The following is a 23,684-nucleotide window of genomic DNA, read 5'->3' as shown; positions in this document are numbered from 1 at the left end:
ACAAATGATGACACAGGCATAGATGCGATACAAATAAGTGCTGCAAGAATGGCATACAGTTCAGCAGTAAAAATGCTAGCTGAAGATAGTAAATGCCCCCGCACGATGCTGTCCGGAAACACTGCTGCGAATCCGACGCCGTCTGAAGACTTAGAGCCATCTGTGTACACAGCGGTGGCATGAGAATGGGAGTGGAAGTGATCAAGAAAAAGAGAGCGGGAAGCTACCGTAGGCAGTTGAGCTTTCGAGCAAGGGAGTGAGAAAGAACAGACCCGAACAGCTGGAACTTCCCAGGGGGGTAGGGAAAAGTGAGATGCTACATGAACATATAAAGGTGGTAACTGAAGGGAAGACAAGAGTGAATGTAGGCGAAGAGAAAAGGGACGGAGCAAACAGGGGCGGCGAACGAATAAAGAATGTCTACTAATATCGGTGACCATTCTATAAATGGAAGGATTGTGTAGATCGTGAGAGCGTACATAGTAGCGAAGGCAATGGGCATCACGGCGATCAGACAAGGATGGAACATTCGCTTCTGTATAGAGACTCTCAACAGGGGAAGAGCGAAAAGCACCAAGGCACAAACGTAATCCTTGGTGATGGATAGAGTTAAGGCTAGAGAGAGTAGCAGGAGAGGCCGCGGAATAAATCTGGTCACCATAATCGAGTTTCGATAAAACGAGGGCTAAATGTAGGCGAAGCAGAGTTCGACGATCAGCTCCCCAGGAACGATGAGCAAGGGTTTTAAGAAGGTTTAGCCGGCTGTGACAAGTTGCCTTCAGAGAGGTAATGTGAGGTTTCCAGGACAACCTACGGTCAAAGAGAAGGCCTAGAAACCTGACTGTATCACGTTCGGGGATACGGGAGCCATAGAGATACAAAGGATGATCGGAGATAACAGAGCGTTTAGTGAAAATAATTTGGTGAGTTTTGGTACTTGAAAATTTAAACCCATGCGTGGTGGCCCAAGTGGAAACACGGTCGACCGCATGCTGGAGAGAAACTGCAATAAGATGACAGTCAGCGCCTGCACAAGCAATAGCGAAGTCATCAACATAGAGTGATGACCAAATATTGGGTGGAAGAACAGAGGCCAAATCATTTATAGCAAGGAGAAACAGTGTTGTGCTTAGAACACATCCCTGAGGGACACCTTCAGCTTGGACGAAGTCCGGGGAAAGAACATTATTGACTCAAACATGGAAATGTCTGTCAGTTAAAAAGTTCTTAAGGAAGGATGGTAGATTGCCTCGGAGGCCTAAGGAATGGGCCTGGGCCAAAATATTATACCTCCAAGTTGTGTCATATGCCTTCTCAAGGTCAAAAAATATGGCAATAACTGAGTGATTATTCGCAAAGGCATTACGAACATACGTATCCAAGCGTAGTAAGGGGTCTATGGTAGAACGACCCTTACGAAAGTGATATTGACTAGCGGAGAGACTGTTGTGTGTTTCTAAATACCACATTAAAAGTCAATTTATGAGACGTTCCATCACTTTGCAAACTGCACTAGTAAGAGCGATGGGGCGATAGTGGGAGGCATCATGTCCTGTAGTACCCGGTTTGCGGAAAGGGAGAACAATGGCAGATTTCCACAGCTGGGGAAGAACTCCTTGTGCCCAAATAAGATTGAAGAGGTGTAAGAGGACTACAAGGGCTGACCGATGTAAATGTTGTAACATACGAATATGAATGTCGTCAGGCCCAGCTGCCGATGATCGGCAAGCTGAGAGCGTTGCCTCCAGTTCTTGAAGTGTAAAAGGCACATTATACTGTTCTTCTCTGAGAGAAGAAAAGTCCAAGGGTACTAACTCTCTGGCAGACTTTGAGGAAAGAAACGAGTGGCATAGATGGAGCCCTCGGGAAATACGGACCAGATGTGTGCCACGTTCAATGGCAACGTCGAGAGGGTTTGCTACATCAACACCAGCGACCCGTAGAACAGGAGCCGGGTCAGGAGAGTATTTACCACTCAATTTTCTCACTTTTTTCCAGACTGCACTCATAGAAGAAGCAGAGGTGATGGTGGAAACATAGTCTCGCCAACAAGTGCGTTTAGCTTCACGGATGACACGGCGAGCAATCGCACGCTTCTGCTTAAAATCAAGAAGTCTCTCAGCAGTTCTATTGTACCGGTACCTGCCCCATGCAGCACGTTTCAAACGTACTGCACGAGCACAAGCAGGAGACCACCAAGGCACGCACTTCTGAGAATGCCTGCCTGAGGTTTGGGGTATAGAATGAGAAGCTGCGGTATAAACTGACGTCGAGAAGATGTGTAGGAGCTCATCAATGGAGGATGAAGAAGGAACCTCACTAAAAGCAGTGAGGTGTGAGTAAAGATCCCAATTTGCCCGATCAAATTGCCAGCGAGGGCTACGGAAAGGTGGTGAATAGGAAGGAGAAGTAAGAATGATCGGAAAATGATCGCTGTCATGTAAGTCTGGTAGAACAGACCAGGTGAAGTCTAGTGCAGTGGAGGAAGAGCAGACTGATAGATCGATGCAAGAGAGAGTATGAGTACGAGGATCAAAATGGGTGGGAGTACCCGTATTTAAGACATGGAGGGGGTGAGAGGCGAGAAAAGCCTCCAACTGGATGCCACGTGAGTCACAATGAGACCCCCCCCCAGAGGAAATGGTGGGCATTAAAATCACCAAGTAACAGAAGTGGTGGTGGTAAGGATGAAACAAGAAAGGCAAAGTCTGGGATAGAAAATGCTCGAGAAGGAGAGAGATATGAAGAACATATTGTAAACCACTTATTCAAGTGGATACGGGCTGCAGTGTAATGCAGCGAGGTATGGACAAATAGTTGACAGTACAGAATATCATTGCGTAGAAGGGCACTTTCATTAAAGGTCCCATCTGAGAAAGGATCCGAAGAATACAATAATTATAGCCTGAGATAGGTTGGAAAACAGCCGAGTGTAATTTTGGTTCTTGTAAGCAAGCACCAACAGGGGAAAACCTGGAAAGCAACATCTGAAGCTCACCCCGATTACCCCTGAGGCCGCGAATATTCCACTGTAAATAGGCCATGATTAGCGATGAAGAAAATATCAGGAATCTGTAGGTAAAGGCACCTACGGACTAGAGGGGTTAGAAAAGTCAACGTGTGGTGGCATTGGAAGACGTTCAAGTAGCGAAGGAACAGAGCGTTGCGAAGAATGGGGTTGTGAAGATGGAGGAGAGGGAAGAGAAGGAACAGGAAGTGAATCAGGGTCCATTGAAGGTTTAGTCTCTGCAATATATTCTGAAATGGCTTCAAGTGTTTCTGAATTCAAAGATGTATGGGAGACCATATTGGAGATAGAAGGAGGAGGGTGAGTAAAGATTGGGACAGTAATGGACTGTACCAAAGTAGAGGGGGAGGGAAGAGTGTAAGGGACTGGAGATGAAGTGTGGGGGGGGACAGAAGAGGCAGAAACCAGGGAGGTGGCAGAAGAGGGAGAAGCTTGGGAGGGGACGGGGGTGGAAGGCATAGTACAAGGAGGAGGGTGAATCTCCACACTTGTAATAGAGCCAGAGAGAGGGGAAGAACTAGGTACAGAGACTGGAAAGGTAAAGTGTGGAGGTGGAAGAAGGGAAGGAAGGGGCAAAGAAGATTTGAGCAATGTGGATTTTTTGGACTTCTGAGTAGAGGGGCGACTGGTATTAGGTGTCATACGAGGTCTTGTCGATACTGGGGCTTGTGAGGAAGGACGCGAAGATGTGAGAACAGACTGAGTTGTAGTCGGGACGTCAGAGCCAAGGACAGCAAAAGGATTAGATGCCGTAGTGGCTATGGGAGGGGTAACAACAGAGGAGGCTGCAGAAGATGGGACCCCAGAAGTGGGGGGATGTTTGGAAACACGAGAATAAGAAACACGGGGTAGTCTCCCTTGGAGGCGGAGATGAGTAACTGCCATAGCATAAGGGAGACCTTCTGCCTCTTTGAGGCAACGGATTTCACGTTCATTTAAGTAGACCTGGCAACAGCGGGAGTACGAAGGGTGAGCTTCATTACAATTAAGGCAAGATGGAGGTTGACTGCAAGATGTATTAGAATGGTCGTCGGCACCACAGACTGGGCATTCGGCCATAGATCTGCAATATTTTGCTGGGTGACCAAAACGCCAGCAATTTCTACATTGTTGCGGTGTAGGTATCACCTTTCGAACTTGTAACCGATGTCCCGCGACATATACAGAGGACGGGAGTTCTCGGCTGTCAAAAGTTAAATGAGCCACACTGCAAGGGTAACGTCTCCGCCCCCGGGCAGGAAGGACATAAGTGTCTACTTTGAGGATTGGAGATCATGGAGTTCCAGCTGTTCAAAAATGTCATTGCCACATGACTGGAAATTCTGTTGGACTATGATATGGGGCAGAATGACAGTACCACTACAAGAATTGAGAGAAAGATGTTTTTCAATAGTGACAGGAGTAGTATCGATATTGGAAAGGAGAGAAAGATCATGAGCTTGGGCAGCATTCTGGACAGTGATGATGCGCATACCGCTCTTGAGAGCATGAAATGAAATATCTCTACCAACATGACGCAGGAGCGCTTTGCCAATACTATGGTCAGAAAGGTAGGCAGAAGAAGAAGTCGGTCTTAAAGTAAATAATTTAGTCCATTGTGTGGTCCGAAACTGAGCGTGGAGAGGGAGTGCTTGACGTGTCGGTCTTTTCCGAGTAGAATGGGAAGGTAACGAAGGAGCATCATCAGGAGATTGACGTTGGCGTTTAGGAGTAGGACCGGAGTTGGTCCGGCGTGAAATGGGCGGGCGATTCGAAAATTGCCGTACCGTAGAGGGAGAAGCCAGAAGCATAGTCAAAGGAGAGCGGAGTTAGACAAATCGAAGGAGTCAGTCGAACCCCCGGTACCTGAAGTGGGTGAGGAAACAGCACCAGCAAGAGGTACAGGGGCATCAGGAGTGTCCGAAGAGTGGTCTAAACACAAGGCAGGGTCAGAATGGGGTGCGGTATCAAGAAGGGGCCCGGGGGTAGTGGGTTCATGGACTAGGGCTGCCATGGTTAGGTTACTCCTTTGCTTTTTGTTTTTAAGAAAAAAAAAGAAAGAAAAGAAAATAAAAATAAAAAAAAAAGAATAAAAAAAGGGGGGAGCGGGGAGGAATAGTTCCCAGGAGGAATGAAAGGGCCGGAAATCTCCCTCCGCGCCCAAGAGGACCTCAACACCGCTAGTAGCGCAGATGCAGCATGGAACCCGTGCCATACCCTACCCTTCATGCCAGTAAACCAGCAATCCGGGATAGCAACCTCACATCTGCCGAGCTACCTCGGTGGACAAAAGAGAGGGCGGCCGGATATCCGCCACAAAGCATACCTCCTTCGGCCACCACCCCCGGAATCCGAAAGGTGGCTTCCAGAGATACACCCGTCGCCCGAAAGACACCCAAAGCTACTCCGGGATACCGGAGAGGGATCGGGGCATCCCCAGGCAATCCAGATTCCACGGCAAACTACGCCACCGCCAAGAACCTCAACGGAATGGGATGGACCCCGGTGTCCTTTCCCCTACCTAGGAACTAGCGCGCCTGTGGGAGAAATCCCAAAGGCCAAAAAGAGGAAGGGCAAAAGGGAGGGGTGAGGAGGAGGAGGAGGAGTGGAAAAAGGGGAGGATGGGGAGGATGGGATAGGGGAGGGGAGAATGGGGGGTAATTAGGTTCGGTCTGAGGAAGAAGACCGACAGGGCTAATTCCTCAGACCAAGAGCCTCTTCACCACGCCAAGGAGCCCCCCTTGAAGAGGTTCCTCTTGGGAACCTCGTGAGAAGAGTGATTAGATGTTGCATTCTTCACCCTCTGGACTGCTGCTTCTGATCGTCCAACTCGCCTGACAATTAGTTGTTCTCTTGGCAGGTCTAGTAACATTACCCATAGGCTGCCTAGTGCACAACTCTATGATTTATTTTGTAGGCATTGTATTTAGAAAAATATGATCTCCTGTCACAGTTTTAAAGTTTGAAAAAAAAAAATTGCATTCGGTTTTAATGCTCCGCAATTTTGTAAAAACTTACAGTTTAAGGATTAAATCTATAGTTTTTGATAAATCTTTTATCAAACAAATATGAGCCATCCACACATGCATAAAATGAATATACATAAAAGATAAACAAAACTTGGAAAAAGTGGAGGGAGAGAAAAATGCACATAGCCTCTTTATAAAACACTGATAAAGTTCTTCAGAATTGGTGTGTAATGTGAAATCATGTTACATGAAGAACATATAGAAAAAATAAGGTTATATTACACGTATCTCTGTGAGCACAATCAACATTTTAAAACCCACATTTCGTGACCAAATTGCTTCAAACAAATACAGGACAATCATATTCGCATCTAATATATACCAAAGACAAATACATTTGACGAAAACAGAAAAATGACAATAAAAAATGTGGGAGGCTGTGTCTAGGCAGTTGAACAACAATGATTCATGTTGATGGGGGCATAATCTTTATTTCAAAACCTACATTTCTTGACCAAATTGCAACAAATAAAAACTCACAACACTTACAAGCTATCCCCAAAAATATGAAAAAATTATAAAATCATGAGAAAGCCTTCTCAGGGTATAAGCACATCCTATTATTGCTGGAATTAAAGTTACAAAGGCCCAAGAGTTGCGTCCATCTCTCTGCTGTAAAATTAACTACCAAAATGCTTTCGGAAATATAAACTATTTCATATTAATAAAATTATTTCAATAACAACTTGCAATAAATTATTTCCCTTGTATTTTCAATAACAAAAATAATAATAATAGTAAGCAGTAGAGGGTGGTGGTAGAGGGTTCACACCGAGGTAACCCTTAACATAACCACCAACAACCCTTTATCATAAAATATGAGTGTATGTACTAACTAAACTTATGCACAAATGTATACAAATTAGGTACTGTATACCCTTTACATCCAGATTTCTCTCATTTTTTAACCTTGATTATAACCAAGATTATGTAAACAGAAGAAAGCAAAGAATATATAAATCTTGAAGTCCCTCTCAATTTGTATATAACATTATCTACAGTATATTCACATTTAAGTCCTGATGCAAGGATATGAAACACTGCACATATTGAATGGCATGCAAAAAACTAATTTAATCACATTTGTTAGGTTTCCTGAGGCTCCCACTATGAAAATTTATGGTATCTATGAACTTCAAATGCAAGTATTTATCACGGCAGTGACACAAGATTATCCTTTCCCTTTCTCGTTAATTTACTACACTTTCCACAGCATGATGTCACTCAATATGTTCACCATTTATATAAACACAGTGGTACCTTCAATTATGAGTGCCCCAACTTAAGAGTTTTCTGAGTTACGAGCCGTCACTCAGTCGATTTTTGCAAGCCAAAATCCGAGTAATGAGTGAGCTTCAGATACGCTGCCACTAATTGGCAGCGTATCAGAAGTTAAATCCAACTCTGTACCCAGAGGAATATCAGGTACTTCGTCCCATCCCACATGCTCTTCCAAAACATAACTGGAAGGATAATACTCCCACACTAATCCCAGATTTTAGTAAGGCACCTCGTCCCTTGTTTGGTTCTCCTACAAATCCAGGGAAGAGGTAACTTCCATTTCAACACTCAAGTTTTTTCAGAAACATTAATTAACCCCTTCAGGGTCCAAGGCCAAAATCTGAAGTGGTGTTCCATTGTCCAAGAAATTTAAAAAAAAAAAAAAAAAAATTATTTTTCTTACAGAATTAAAGAGCATATTTTTGTGATGGTAATAAGACAAAAAAAATAATTTCTGATCAGTACTTACCGAGATACAGTGCCAAGAAGTTTGTCAAAAATGATGTGGTGGCGGCAACATCGACGAATTCCACATACGCGCATTACTTTATTTAGCAGTTTTTGTAGTTTTTTCTTTTCTTTTCCTACTAACATTTGGGGCCTGAGAGACCAATACTGTATATAATGTATATATATAAACTCACTGTATTGAACACAATAACCGCACTAAAGTTATTATCATATTATTGTTTACCACTGTTGTTTATTACAATAAACATGCACAAATCTTGTATAATACTGTACTAATGTTCTATCATATATTTACATATTTACAATCACTGGGCATGGTTTTAGAACTGCTGGAGCTTGTGGAACTCCTTGAAACAAGGCACCATACACAGAGGCACCTTACATTCCTCACACATAAACCGAGTGTCTTTGTGTCTTTGTTGCCGTCGTTTTGTTTGTGCACAGACGATGCATCTCTTCTGAGCAAATTTCTTCTGAGTTGAAGGAAGCTGTATTATAAAATGATCACCTTCCCTCCTCAAACGCTTGGGTATATCCTGAGGAATTCGAGGACCTTGTTGTATAGCAGGTGTTCTTACCTGGTACTTCATTATGAGTTGTCTGACAACAGACAAACAAAATTCACCATACGGTGGTCTGTTGCCAGTCTTTATTTGGTACATATTATATGCATTGAGCATTGAAATGTCCATGAGATGGAAGAAAAGTTTCATGTACCACTTGTAACTCTTACAAACACAATCAACAAAACCAATCTGCATGTCACATTTGTCAACCAAGCGCATGTTTTGTGTATAATCAATCACTGTCACTGGTTTTTGAATACGTTCATTAGTCACTTGATCAACTTTGCCACTGTCTTGCATTTCATTACGGTGAATGGTTGTCAACAATGTGACATCTCGTTTGTCATGCCACCGTAATGCCATGATGTCATTGGCAGTAAACACCTACACGTCATCACCACGAGCACCTGCATTGAGCCTGGGCATATGTTTACGATTAGAATGCACTGTGCCACACACATCTGTCTTGTTCACTCACAAGAAATCACTGAGTATATAATGTATGCCCCTTACCAAGATAAGGTGCCATCATGTTTCTCACTACGTCACCTGAGATACCCAATAACATCTTGGTATCTTTCAATGTTTTACTTCCTGTGTATACAACAATATCCAACACCAGGCCACTGTCACAGTCACAGAGCACAAACAGTTTTATACCAAAGTGTTTCCTCTTGCTCGGTATACACTGCTTGAATGACAGTCTACCTTTGAATAAAATCAAAGACTCGTCAATTACAAGATTCTTGAATGGATAAAAGTACATGCTGAACTTTTGAGATACATAAAAACATTTCTAATCTTGTATAGCCTGTCACTTCTGTCAGGCCTGGTTTTGTCAGAGAAGTGCAACATACGTAACAGTAAGATAAACCTGTTCACTGAGATGATTTCACTGAAGACCAGGGTAGAAATTAGCCGATCTGTGGACCAGTATGCTTTTATATTATGCTTATAGACATGAGGCATAAGCATTATTGTTGCAAAAAGCAAAGACATTTCTGCAACAGTCGTCTCTTTCCACCGGTGTAGTCTTGACTGTGGTGATATGATCGTATCTGCCATGGTGTACTCAAAATACTTATTACTTTCCCTGACAATAGTTTCCATCAATGGCTGGTCAAAGAATAATTCAAAGAATTCCAGTTCATTGGCCGTGGTTCCAAGGGGACAAGTAGGTAGAATTCCACTTTGAGAGTCATCAAAGTGGTGGGGCTTGGGAGCAAAATTAGGACTTTGCTGCCAATCCCAGATACAGTTTGCTGGTGGATACTGGACATCATTGGCTGGTTGTGCGGGTGGTTGTGGTTGTGGTGGGTTGGTGGCTGACACTCCGCTTTGTCCTTGAACTGAGGAGTCAGCAGCATGGGTCCCAGCCTGGGCTGGTGAGTCACGCATGGTGGTGCCACTACCATCACAATTACCACCATCTGCTGATGCCTGTGGTCTATCCATGCCAAGTGTAGCCACATCATCCTCACTATCACTATCTAAACCTGGTGTAGGGCCACGGGATGTACTCCGGGATGTACTCCGTCCCCTGGGCACAGCATAGGGTACACTACCCAAGCGCATGCGGCGGCGTACATACCGACGCTTCACTGGTGAATATGATTCCTCACTATCACTACTCGAATGATCGTCAAGCGCAATAAAATCACAATCCACGTCACTATCATCATTACTGAAGTCAGAGGCCTGGCCATGCGAAAATATTAGTTTTCTCTTGCGTTGAGGTACAACTGACCGTGACTGACGAGTGCCCACACCAGAGGTAGAAGGTTGAGGATCGTCAGAGTTTTCTGCATTATTATCGATATCCTGGTCATTCCTTTCAGTTATTAACTGATCAAAGCCAAAGAATTCGTCTTCATTTCCACTTCCATCAGTGTCAGAACTATCAGATAGGAAGAGGAGAGCCCCAATTTTCTGTGGAGTGAGAGCTGACTTGCGACGAGGCATGGTGAACAAGGGTAACTGAGCCGGCGTTCCCACAATGCTATGCGGGAGCCTAGATTTTTTGTTTATGGCGCACACCCACAACGCAGACCCGTTCTCTCACATGTAGGCCTATGAGCGCTTTCGCGCTAAATTTGACGGTGCTAGAATTTTGGCGTAGATCTACGGTTTGGACACTCAACGTGAAGCCGTAGATCTACGGGATGGACCCTGAAAGGGTTAAATTGGGTGGAGTACTGGTAGTGGTGGGTGGAACAGTCATGGTGATCAGTGGAGTAGTGATAGTGGTGGATGGAGTAGTGATGGTGGTGGGTGTAGTAGTGATGGTAGTGGGTGGAGTAGTGATGGTAGTGGGTGGAGTAGTGATGGTGGTGGATGGAATACTGATAGTGGTGGGTGGAGTAGTGATGGTGGTGGGTGGAGTAGTGATGGTGGTGGGTGGAGTACTGATAGTGGTGGGTGGAGTACCGATAGTGGTGGGTGTAGTGATAGTGATGGATAGAGTAGTGATAGTGGTGGGTGGGGTAGTGATAGTGGTTGGTGTAGTGAGGGTGGTGGGTGTAATAGAGATGAGGTGAGTGGAGTAGTGAAGGTATTGGGTATAGAGATGGTGGTGGGTGGAGTAGTGAGGGTGGTGAATAGAGTAGTGATAATGGTGGATGTAGTAGATATTGCGATGGGTGGAGTAGTGAGGGTGGTGGGTGTAGTAGATGGATGTGGGTGGACTAGTGAAGGTGGTGGGTGTAGAGATGGTGGTGGGTGGAGTAGTGAGGGTGGTTAATGGAGTAGTGATAATGGTTGGTGGAGTAGAGATGGTGGTGAGTAGAGTAGTGAGGGTGGTGGATGGAGTAGTGAGGGTGGTGGATGGAGTAGTGATGATGGTGGGTGGAGTAGTGATGATGGTGGGTAGAGTAGAGATGGTGGTGGGTGGAGTAGTGAGGGTGGTGGGTGTTGTAGAGATGGTGGTGGGTGGAGTAGTGATGGTGGTGGATGGAGTAGTGAGGGTGGTGGATGGAGTAGTGATGATGGTGGGTACTCACCTATTTGTACTCACCTATTTGTGGTTGCAGGGGTCGAGTCACAGCTCCTGGCCCCGCCTCTTCGCTGATTGCTACTAGGTCCTCTCTCTCCCTGCCCCATGAGCTCTATCATACCTCGCCTTAAAACTATGTATGGTTCCTGCCTCCACCACATCACTTTCTAGGCTATTCCATGGCCTGACTACTCTATGACTGAAGAAATACTTCCTAACATCCCTTTGATTCATCTGAGTAGAGATGGTGGTGGGTGGAGTAGTGAGGGTGGTGGGTGTAGTAGAGATGGTGGTGGGTGGAGTAGTGAGGGTGGTGGGTGTAGTAGAGATGGTGGTGGGTGGAGTATATAATATTTCTTATTTATAAATACATTTTCCTTATTTAAAAACATGTAACAAAAAAAATTTGGGTGGTTTTTTGGGGGCTGGAACAAATTAATGGCATTTCAATTAATTCAATTAATTTAGTAATTTATACAGGAAAAGGGGTTACTAGGCTGTTGCTCCTGGCATTTTAGTCGCCTCTTACAACACGCATGGCTTATGGAGTAAGAATTCTGTTCCACTTCCCCATGGAGATAAGAGGAAATAAACAAGAACAAGAACTAGAAAGAAAATAGAAGAAAACCAAGAGAGGTGTGTATATATATGCTTGTACATGTATGTGTAGTGTGACCTACGTGTAAGTAACTTCGAAGTAGCAAGACGTACCTGAAACCTTGCGTGTGTATGAGGCAGAAAAAAAAGACACCAGCAATCCTACCATCATGTAAAACAATTACAGGCTTCCGTTTTACACTCACTTGGCAGGACGGTAGTACCTCCCTGAGCGGTTGCTGTCTACCAACCTACTACCTAGAACTAAAATACATATATAAATACAAAAGAATTAGATGAAATAAATGCAAATTTAACCTCACTTTACTTTGCTGAAATGAAATGTTATTGTTTGGAAGGAGAATCCCCTTCTTTTCTGTTTCTTTTACCTATTTGGACCTGGTTGAAGATCACCAGGTTTGACTTTTACTAAAAATCTATGCAAAAAAGTTTGCTTCTGCCTTCTCCTCAGGATGTTTTGGTGTCATGACTCATTTTGACACATACATGTTCAAGTATGCGAGTCGTACTCCAAATAAAGGTCACATACCAAGCAAAAATTTTCGCCTTCAAATAGGACATATACCAAGATGGACTTATTCCAAAGCGGACGTATACCGAGGTACCACTGTATTTACGTCATAAACATCACAGTCATGATAAAAAAAAATTGCCACACTTCTTCGACCATTATAGAGCAAAAACGTCCTGAATGATTGCATCTTAATCGACAGTCTTCCATATACAATTTAAACGTCACATGGGGAAGTAGAACAGAATTCTTTCTCCATAAGCCATGCGTGTCACAAGAGACGTCTAAAATGCCAGGAGCAAGGGTCTAGTAGTTAAGGGGCTAGTTATTAAATTTAAAAAGAGAAATGTTCATTTTTCTTTTTAGGTCACCCTGCCTCGGTGGGATATCACTGGGTCATTGAAAAAAAAAAAAGTAATAAAAATTTTGGAATATGTTAGGTAAGAAGGGGAGATGCCTAGTGGATGTGTTTGTCCCAGCTAAGTCGATGGCAAGGAGTCTGAAGATATCTACCATGGATTATGTCAAAATTTTGAGTGCCTTCTTTTTATTTTTTTTTTTTTGTTACTCAATTTTTTGGTTGCATTTTCCAAAACTTGATAAAAAAAAATTGCATTTGGTGAGGTAGCATTATAAGAGGATTTTCTGTATCTTGACCTAAGCCTAAAAATGTACTCATTAAAGCCACAGTGCTTGACTAATTCCTTGCAAACATATATGAGCCTACCACATGATTAAATAAACATATATATAACAAAGCAACTGATAAGAAAATAAGAGAAAAATGTGCTCAAATGTTTACAACATTCTTATGTACAGATTGGCATTTATAAGAAATTAGTTGATTTCAAAGTATATATGCTTTTGTCCTACTTCATTAAAGGAAGTTTAACAGAAATAGTGATTCAAGGTACCCAGTAAAAAGAAGAATCCAGAACCACAAAACTGAACACAAGTTTTCTTTCAAGGATAAGAAATGTTTAGCTTCCTTATCTTAGTGTAAATATGATAACATTGGCAACAGGAATGTGATAGCTGACCATACCTGCCTAGCCAAGTCATTTGGAACAGGAACAGTGTTTGGAGGCAAGCAGGCACATTAACCATTACTGATCAGTACCTTGGCCCCCCTCCCCTAGTGATCAGTTTGTGGGTTGCAAAAAAAAAAAAAAGTAATGCAAGAAAAACCATTCACAAAAAAATCTGAATTCACTGTTCTACTGTGTTGAGTATATGATCACTGAAACCTAGTCATTCTGTTGGCAAGGTTTTTTTTTTTTTTGCACAGATTAAACTGTTTATAATTTGTATCATACATAAAAGTAGAGGCGTTGACTTTCTTTGCATCACATTCATCACCACTGGTTACTTCACAATATACCTGTCACCACATTTATTTTCTTAGGTTAGCAACATACACAGATACATCAATTCACTATATATAATTAATGTTTATTCATATTTGTAACATATTACTGTACATGCATACATATGTACATATACTGCATTGGTGACAAATGAAATATCTTTTTGCTCTTCACACCCCATTCTCCTCAATCTTTGCACCTTATTCCTGTTCTCTGCTCTCTCCTATTCACATTTAATATTATCCCTACACCTTCCTCTCTCTCACTCTTTCTGCAATCTATTTACCACTACCATAAAATTTTGTCTTCCAGTAATGGCAATACCCACTTGAAATTATGAAATCAGCTTGTGTGACAAACCTGGGAATTAATTTTTTGGATGTAATATTAGTGCAGCTGATCCAAGATGATCACCTGAAAATACAGAATGTACGATTGTGGATGAGCAAGGAGGTTTTACAGTGGGTAGGGGATGTGTAGATCAAGTGTTTACATTGAAGCATATATGTGAACAGTATTTAGATAAAGGTAGGGAAGTTTTTATTGCATTTATGGATTTAGAAAAGGCATATGATAGAGTGGATAGGGGAACAATGTGGCAGATGTTACAAGTATATGGAATAGGTGGTAAGTTATTAAATGCTGTAAAGAGTTTTTATGAGGATAGTGAGGCTCAGGTTAGGGTGTGTAGAAGAGGGGGAGACTACTTCCCGGTGAAAGTAGGTCTTAGACGGGGATGTGTAATGTCACCATGGTTGTTTAATATATTTATAAATGGGGTTGTAAAAGAAGTAAATACTAGGGTGTTTGGGAGAGGGGTGGGATTAAATTATGGGGAATCAAATACAAAATGGGAACTGACACAGTTACTTTTTGCTGATGATACTGTGCTTACGGGAGATTCTAAAGAAAAATTGCAAAGGTTAGTGGATGAGTTTGGGAGTGTGTGTAAAGGTAGAAAGTTGAAAGTGAACATAGAAAAGAGTAAGGTGATGAGGGTATCAAAAGATTTAGATAAAGAAAAATTGGATATCAAATTGGGGAGGAGGAGTATGGAAGAAGTGAATGTTCTCAGATATTTGGGAGTTGACGTGTCAGCGGATGGATTTATGAAAGATGAGGTTAATCATAGAATTGATGAAGGAAAAAAGGCGAATGGTGTGTTGAGGTATATGTGGAGACGAAAAATGCTATCTATGAAGGCAAAGAAGGGATTGTATGAAAGTATAGTAGTACCAACACTCTTATATGGGTGTGAAGCTTGGGTTGTAAATGCTGCAGCGAGGAAGCGGTTGGAGGCAGTCGAGATGTCCTGTCTAAGGGTGTAAATATTATGCAGAAAATTCGGAGTGTGGAAATTAGGAGAAGGTGTGGAGTTAATAAAAGTGTGTGGTGTAAATATTATGCAGAAAATTCGGAGTGTGGAAATTAGGAGAAGGTGTGGAGTTAATAAAAGTATTAGTCAGAGGGCTGAAGAGGGGTTGTTCAGGTGGATTGGTCATTTAGAGAGAATGGATCAAAGTAGAATGACATGGACATGGAAAGCGTATAAATCTGTAGGTCAAGGAAGGCGGGGTAGGGGTCATCCTCAAAAAGGTTGGAGGGAGAGGGTAAAGGAGGTTTTGTGGGCGAGGGGCTTGGACTTCCAGCAAGCGTGTGTGAGCGTGTTAGATAGGAGTGAATGGAGATGAATGGTATTTGGGACCTGATGAGCTGTTGGAGTGTTAGCAGGGTAATATTTAGTGAAGGGATTCACGAAAACCATTTATTTTTATATAGCCGGACTTGAGTCCTGGAAATGGGAAGTACAATGCCTGCACTTTAACCCTTTGAAGGTCGGTCACGTACAAGTACATCATTGCAGCCAGGGTCGGTCACGTACTTGTACGCCTAAATTCTAGCGCCTTCAAATCTGGTGGAAGAAAGCTGGCAGTCCTACATATGAAAGAATGGGTCTGTGTGGTCAGTGTGCACAGTATAAAAAAAAATCCTGAAGCATGCTGTGCATAAAGAGAAAAAAAAATTTCGCTTGTGTTTTTGGTTTAAAACAGTGACTTTCTAGTGAATTTTTGTATGGTATTTATGGTTGTATTCTTGTTTCCTTGGTCTCATTTGATAGAATGGAAGATATATTACAGAAGTAGACATGAATTTGATTGGTTTCACAATGATAAGTACCTTGAAACTGAGCTTAAATTAGGGAAAATGGTAGATTTTTGCTGATATTCAAGAGTAAACAAATCAAGCCACACGTCCAATACACGTCAACTGGCGAGTCTAATATTCTTTCATAAGTGCGCTGATATCATTTATACCGTTTTTACAATAATGCAGTAGTACACTTAACAGAAAACTTTCTATTTTCTGTGAAAATAAAAATTCAAAATGGAAACCAAATGTAAGAGGGGCCTAGAGACGTGACTAATGAACAGATACAATGTTATTTTAGTGACATGAATGTCTGTCTTGTTTATTCTGGACCCTATTTTGAAATTGGCATCTTTTAAAATTTGTTTGAAATTGCCCAAATTGCCAATTTCTGAACACTTTATTGGGTAGTTGAAATCGGTAAATGGGCAGATTCTTGTACTTAATCAATAGAACAAATAGAGTTCTAAGGAAATAGCTATGATTTTAGTCAACTGCAACATTGGAATTGGCCGAAAATAGGGCCCAAAGTGGGAGAAATCGCCAACTTTGAGATGGCTAACTTTGCAAGAGCATAATTCCATAAGTTTTTCATCAAATTTCATACTTTTGGTGTCATTATGATCGGAAAAAGATTCTCTATCATTTCATAAGATTTTTTTTTTTTTTTCCAAAAAATTTTCGACCCTGAGAATAAGCTTGGGAGAGGGCCTCTTGACCCTCAAAGGGCTAAAGGAGGGGTTTGGGATATTAACAATTTGGAGGGATATGTTGTGTATCTTTATGTGTATATGCTTCTAAACTGTTGTATTCTGAGCACCTCTGCAAAAACAGTGATTATGTGTGAGTGAGGTGAAAGTGTTGAATGATAATGAAAGTATTTTCTTTTGGGGGATTTTCTTTCTTTTTTTTTTGGGTCACCCTGCCTCGGTGGGAGACGGCCGACTTGTTAAAAAAAAAAAAAAAAATTTGCTGATTTTCCTAAGGACAGGTAAAGCCTCCACCACACACCCCAGTCTGTTTAATAGGTTTTTATTAGGTCTGACTGAATTATCGGGATACAGGAAGGCCCCAATTATATGGCAGGCTAAGTTCCAGGAAACACCATAGAGCAAAAATTGCCATACAGTATTCACCCTTTTTTTTTTAACTTTTAAATGCATATAAATGCCTGGTAACATGTTTACACTATCATATATTAAGTGAGCAATAGAATTAAGACTAAAAACAATAAAAAAGTAAAATGCACATACAGTACATTTATTACTTACCTTAACATATTTTCGTCCTCAGCTTACAGCGAGTGGTGGAGAGTTAGCCCCTAACAAGTGATGGCTAATGCTTACATCTCTACTTACCACCAGTTAATATCCTGTACCAATAACACCAATAAATACAATAAATAAAAAAAAAAAGTGGGGGAGGGGAACAACTATAATACAGTGGACCCCCGCATAACGATTACCTCCGAATGCGACCAATTATGTAAGTGTATTTATGTAAGTGCGTTTGTACGTGTATGTTTGGGGATCTGAAATGGACTAATCTACTTCACAATATTTCTTATGGGAACAAATTCGGTCAGTACTGGCACCTGAACATACTTCTGGAGTGAAAAAATATCGTTAACCGGGGGTCCACTGTACTAAGTTAGTGAATGTATCGATAAACCAATGTTCACATTTTTATCACCAGCACTTTTTCCAGTCTTGAGTCATTGCAAAACACAAAGTTTGCTTTAGAAGATAAGGTGAAATTATGGATATATTACTAGGAAACACAGGAAAATAAAGATAAGTGTACACTCAATGTAAACAGAAGTTTGTAAGATTTACCTGCCATTTTATATTTTTTATGAGATAAAGAAAAGACAAGCAATTCTTCCAGAGAGCAAAACATTTAACAGGTTTCCATTACACACTCATGTGATAAGACGGTAGTAACTCTCTGGATGGTTGCTGTCCACCAACCTACTACCTGTGAGAAGTGCATGAATACAGAGAGATGAGAGGTTAGAACACACACAATATTAAAAATTGGAATCCATCAACAAAGAGAGGTGACTGAGTGGCAATGTTTACACTAGGATGGGGATGACTGAAGGAAACTTTACAAGCAGCTCTGCAAGATATTAGCAGTGTAAAGGATAAGATATAATAAATACTTAATAAAAAAATAATATTCAGTTTGTGTTTGCCTTCCAAAGAGAGCAAGTGAAGTCTCTATATTGTTATTAAGTAATATGGTAATGTAGAGCTCTTGAGTAATGTGCCAATTTAAGCTTTTGAAATTTGCAAGCATTGTTTTAATCTACTATAAGTCAGGACTGTATCAATCTTACTTTCAGCATTCACAATGAATGGCAAATATTACTTAATTTAGAATAATTACTATGAAAACTTACTCTTTCTGGAAAGACCTGCTCCCAAATTATGGCTTAGATCAAAGGGGTCTTCGATGACAATGCACCGAGAATTCCACAATTTCTGCAACCGTGTCAGTGGTGCCAACTGCCTGATTGTAACAACATGTTCCTTCCAATTGAAAGTCTCCGTGTAATAGCACAACATGGACACCCATAACTGTCCCACTGAATCCTTATTCTTGCCATAATCTTTCCATGCAGTCCTCTGTTGAAAAATGTCCCATGTTACATACTTTAACATCGGATGACATGAAAAAATTAATAATTTATAATCTTCATCTAAAGTTAAAATAATTATTTTTTTTTCCAATATTATAACAGCCAAGTTAAATTTCTTTAGCCACCTGGGAGTCAATTACTGACTACTTACCAATGATTTGACATCTTCATAAAACCAAGCATTCCAGCCATCAATAATGAGTTGAGGTGCTGGCTTTGAATGATCATACAACTGCAAATAAATTGAAAGAAATTACACAAAAAGTAAAATATTATTTTGAGGGGATTATGGTTATCTTACGGAATACTCAGGAGGAGGAAGGGGAGAGGAAGAGGAAGAAAGGGAAGGTAAAATGAGGAAGGGAAAAGAGGAAGTAGAGGAAAAAAGGAAGAGGGGGGAAAAAAGGAAGAGCTAGGGAAGACACGGAGAGGAAAGATGAGAAGAGGGAGGAGAGGAGGACATGGAGAAGAAGCAGAGAAATAGGAGGGGGAAGAGGAGAAGTGAAAGAAAAGGGAAAGAGGGAGATGGGATAGTGGTAGTGGGAAGGTGGAAGTGGGAAGAGAATGGGAAGGATGAGGTGGGATGAAGGTGGTGGTAAGAGGAAGGTGAGAAGGTGAAAGTGGAAAGAGGGAAGGAGTGGAAGGTGGTATGGAAGATGTAGGAAGAGTGAGGTGGGAAGGTGGTGGTGAGAAGAGGGAGGTAGGATGGTGGTGGTGGTGAGAAGAGGGAGGTGGGATGGTGGTGGTGGGAAGAGTGAGGTGGGATGGTGATAAGAGAGAGGTGGATGTGTGATGTCACCATGGTGACATCACACATTCCTATCTAAGGCCAACTTTTACTGGAAAATAATATCCCTTTCTCCTGTATACTCTAACCTGAGCCATACTATCCTAATAAACACTCTTATCAGCTTAAAGTAACCAATCACCTATTCTGCACTCTTGCAACATCTGCCATATTCCTCCCCTATCCACCCTATCATATGCCTTTTCTCAATCCATAAATGCAATGAAAACTTCCCTACCCTTATCTAAATACTATCCACCTACATGCTTCACTGTAAACACTTTGTGTACACATCCCCTACCTTTCCTAAACTGTCAAAGTTCATCTGCAATTCTACTCTCTGTCTTGTATTTAATTACACAAATAACCTGCACATAGAAGAGAGGAGCTTACAATGACATTTCAGTCTGACTTGGACCATTTACAAAGTCACATCATCACCATAAGCTCCTCTCTTCAATGTGTGGGTTATTTATGTATTGTTCCAGTCATGGTATTGTGCCTTTTTTTGTTATTTACATTTAATTCTTTCAATAGTAACTCAACTATACATTTTATCTGGTACACTCAACAAGCTTATCCCCCTTTAATTCTTACTCTCCATCATCACCTTTTTCTTTATACAAAGGAACTATGCACTCTGCCAAACCATAGGCACTTTCTCCCATCTGTACATTTATTGTACAAAAGTACCAACCACTACAAGACTATATCCTCACCTGTTTTTGACATTTCTGTCTTTATCCTATCAATCCCAGCTTCTTTACCCCCTTTCATTCCATCCAGTGCCTAATGCACCTCCCCCATATTCACATCTGGCTCTACCTCACTCCTAAAAGATGTTATACCTCCCTGCCCAAAGCATTAAATCACTACCTCCTGCATCTCTTCCTCAACATTTAACAGCTCCTCAAAATATTCCTGCTATCTTCCCAATACTTCAATTTCTCCTTCTAATAATAATTCCCTTCTTGTTTTTAAATGGTAAATCCATTCGTTCCCTATGCTTTGTCAACATATTAATCTCACTTCAACATTTTCTTATTCTCAGCAAAATTTGCTGACAAAACCTCACCCACTCTCATTTGTTCTCATTTTGCACTCCCTCTTAACCCTTCTTCTACTCTCCATACACTACTCTCTTAACCCTTCTTCTACTCTCCATATACTCCACTCTCATTTTATCACTTCTGCTTTGTAGAACCACATCGTATGCTCATTCTTTTTCTCCCTTACCATTCTCTTTACTTCATTCCACCAATCTATCCTCCTGCCTCTAGAACCCACCCTCCTACATTCACAAACTTCTGCTGCACACACTAACACCATTCTTTAATCTGTCCCATACCTCTATGACCTCTTCTTCATTACCTATACTTTCTCTCTAGCCCATCATTCTTCCAACAGTTGATAATATCTTACCCTAACTGCCTCCTTTAATTTATAAACTTGCACTTCTCTTTTACTCACTGATAACATCGTCTTTGAACCCCATCCACTTCTCACTCTCCGTGTAGCTACAACTAAATAATATATCTGCTGCCCCTCTAAAAACATGCACATCCAGAAGTCTACCCAACATCCTTTTATCTATTAATATATAATCTAACAAACTGCTGTCATTACGCTGTATATCACATCACACGTACTTATCTTTTTTTTTTTTAAATATGCATAACCTGTTACCAAACCTCTTTCCATACAAAAGTTGAATAAAGGTCACCACTATCATTTACCCCTGGCACCCCAAAGTTACCTATTATGCCCTGTATAACAGTTTTTCCCACTTTAGTATTTATGTCCCCACAACAATTATTTTATTACTTGGTTCTAAACTCACTAAACACTTGTTTAACATCTCCCAAAATTAATCCCACTTCCATTCAGGTGCATAAATGCTTAATATAACCCACTTTTTGCATACCACCCTTATTTTAATACACACAATCCTTGAATTTATACATTTACATTCTCTCTTTTCCTTGATATTTTACATTTATATTCAATCTTTTTCTTGAATTGATACATTCGTATTCCTCTTTTCCTTCCAGAGTATTAAATTTATTAAAAAACCTAAGCAAGGAATATCCTAAGTGAATTTACCTACCTCTTGTAGCACAGGGATGACTGGGGGTTTGCACTGCTGCAGAAAGTGTAGCACCATGAGGATGTAAGCATAGGAAGATAATGATCCTCGAGAGGCATCCCCAATATCACACAGTTTAGCAAAGAACTTCATAGCATAGCCAAGGCACTGGAACAAAACCAAATAATTAATACAAAATCCTCATAGGTCTAATTCTTCCAATTTTCTATAAACAATCTTGGAAATTTTAGTTGAAATCCAAATGTAAAATTTAGGAAGTGAATCAAACTCTGGAATAAAAAAATAACACAAGTACTGCCCCTGCAATTTGTTTAAAATTGACACCCAAACCATATCATTTACCATATCATTTTATCCATTTTTTTTTTTAACCTCATGGCTGTCTTCCACCGAGGCAGGGCGACCTGAAAATAGAAACATTCACCATCATTCATTCAATCACTGTCTAGCCACAAGTGGGCTGATAACACAATTCAGGTTACATTCAACTGCAACACTGCTACCCCTATTCCAGAGTTAGGCATTGCCCTTGCCACTTCCAAGACTAAGTCCGACTAACCAGTTTCCTGAATCCCTTCGAAAGTGCACCTTGTTCACTCTCCAGCAGCACATCCATTAAAATCCACTTGTCTCCTTTCACACCAGCCTGCTGAATGCCCAAGTCCCTAAAACTCACAGCCACCTTTACCCCTGCCCTCCAACTGTTCCTGGGATGACACTTACTCCTACTTTCAACATCAGATTTATATACCCTCCTCATTATCCTATTCCTCTCCAACCTCTCTAAATGCCCAAACCATCTCAGCAACCCCTCCTTAGTCCTCTGAATTATACCCTTGGTGACTCCAAACATCTTCTGATTTTTACACTCCAAACACTTTGCATAACATTCACACTGCACACTGCTATCAGACATGACATTTCCAATACCTCTAGCTTTCTCCTTGCTACAATGTTCAAAGACCATGCCTCACACCCATGCAAGTGTTGGTACTACTATATTCTGGTACATTCCCTGCCTTAGCATTTATATGCATTCTTGTATTTAGGGAGAGAAAGAACAGTTTTATAGCATTAAAAATACAAAAAAATACAAAAAAAAAATTGAAGGGAAACTGGCACACTTATTTTTTGAGAAACAGACATAGCCTTGTATCTGAATTTGTACAACTTTATGGCATAAAGTCAACTATGACATGCAGAACAGGAATAATACAATGTTTGAGATTAACTAAAATCGTGTGAATTCTAAACAAAACCTAAGATATCTGAAATAAGCATGAACCATAAAAACTTACTACCAACCATCTCCCACTGAGATAGGGAGACACAAGAAAGAAGAAACACTTTCACTATCATTCAATCTATCACTGTCTTTCCAGAGGTATGCCAATACAGATGCCCCTCGACACTGCAAATATCTCCACTTCTCCTTCAAGAGTGCAGTCACTGTATTTCCCACCTCTAGAACTCAAGTCCAGCTAACCAGCTTCCCTAAATCCCTTCAGAAAATGTTACCTTGCTCACATTCCCACATCTCGTCAAATCCCAAAAACCATTTGCCTCCATGCAGACCTATCTAACATGCTCACCCATGCCTGCTGGATATCCAAGCCCCTCACACACAAAACCTCCTTTACCCTCTCCCTCCAACCAATCCTAGAGTGACCCCTACCCGTATGTCTCTCCACTAGAGATTTATATACCCTCCAAGTCGACCTGTTTCGTTACCTCCTCTCTAAATGTCCAAACCACCTCAGTAACCCCTCCTCAGTCCTTTGGTTAATACATTTAGTAACCTGGCACCTCCTAATCTTCAAGCAATGAATTCTCTGCATAATATTTACATCACACATTACAATCAGACACTACATCTCTGCTCCTCCTCGCTGAAACATTCACAACCCATGCTTCATGCCCATATAAAAGTGTTGGTACCACTATCCTTTCATACATTCCCCTCTTTGCCCCCAAGGATAACTTTCTCACCACAGATGGCCCCATGCACCACCCACCTTTTACCCTTCATCAATTCTATGGTTCATATGGTCTATAAGAAGGTTGCTGAGGTGGTTTGGGCATTTAAAAGTGGAGCAGAATAGGATAAGTAAAAGGGATAAGTAAGGGGTGGAAGGAGGGCTAAGGGGCATTACAGT

General features: G+C 41.2%; 1 protein-coding gene across 3 annotated transcripts in view; it reads right to left on the bottom strand.

The window, feature by feature from the left end:
• LOC128688996 (terminal uridylyltransferase 4) overlaps positions 1 to 23,684 on the bottom strand; it is a 129,584-nt gene that overhangs the window by 16,272 nt on the left and 89,628 nt on the right. For all 3 annotated transcript variants that reach the window (XM_070087348.1, XM_070087350.1, XM_070087349.1), the window contains exons 18-20: positions 21,529 to 21,675; positions 18,786 to 18,866; positions 18,395 to 18,620 (exon numbers count right to left, since the gene is read on the bottom strand). In XM_070087348.1, the coding sequence (XP_069943449.1) occupies positions 18,395 to 18,620; positions 18,786 to 18,866; positions 21,529 to 21,675 (454 nt within the window). The remainder of the gene's footprint in view (positions 1 to 18,394; positions 18,621 to 18,785; positions 18,867 to 21,528; positions 21,676 to 23,684) is intronic.

This window comes from Cherax quadricarinatus, chromosome 21 (assembly GCF_038502225.1).
Source record: "Cherax quadricarinatus isolate ZL_2023a chromosome 21, ASM3850222v1, whole genome shotgun sequence".
In the NCBI taxonomy this organism is placed as follows: domain Eukaryota; kingdom Metazoa; phylum Arthropoda; class Malacostraca; order Decapoda; family Parastacidae; genus Cherax; species Cherax quadricarinatus.
The sequence above is the reverse complement of the archived record's forward strand: the minus strand, read 5'-3'. Positions and strand labels throughout refer to the sequence as shown.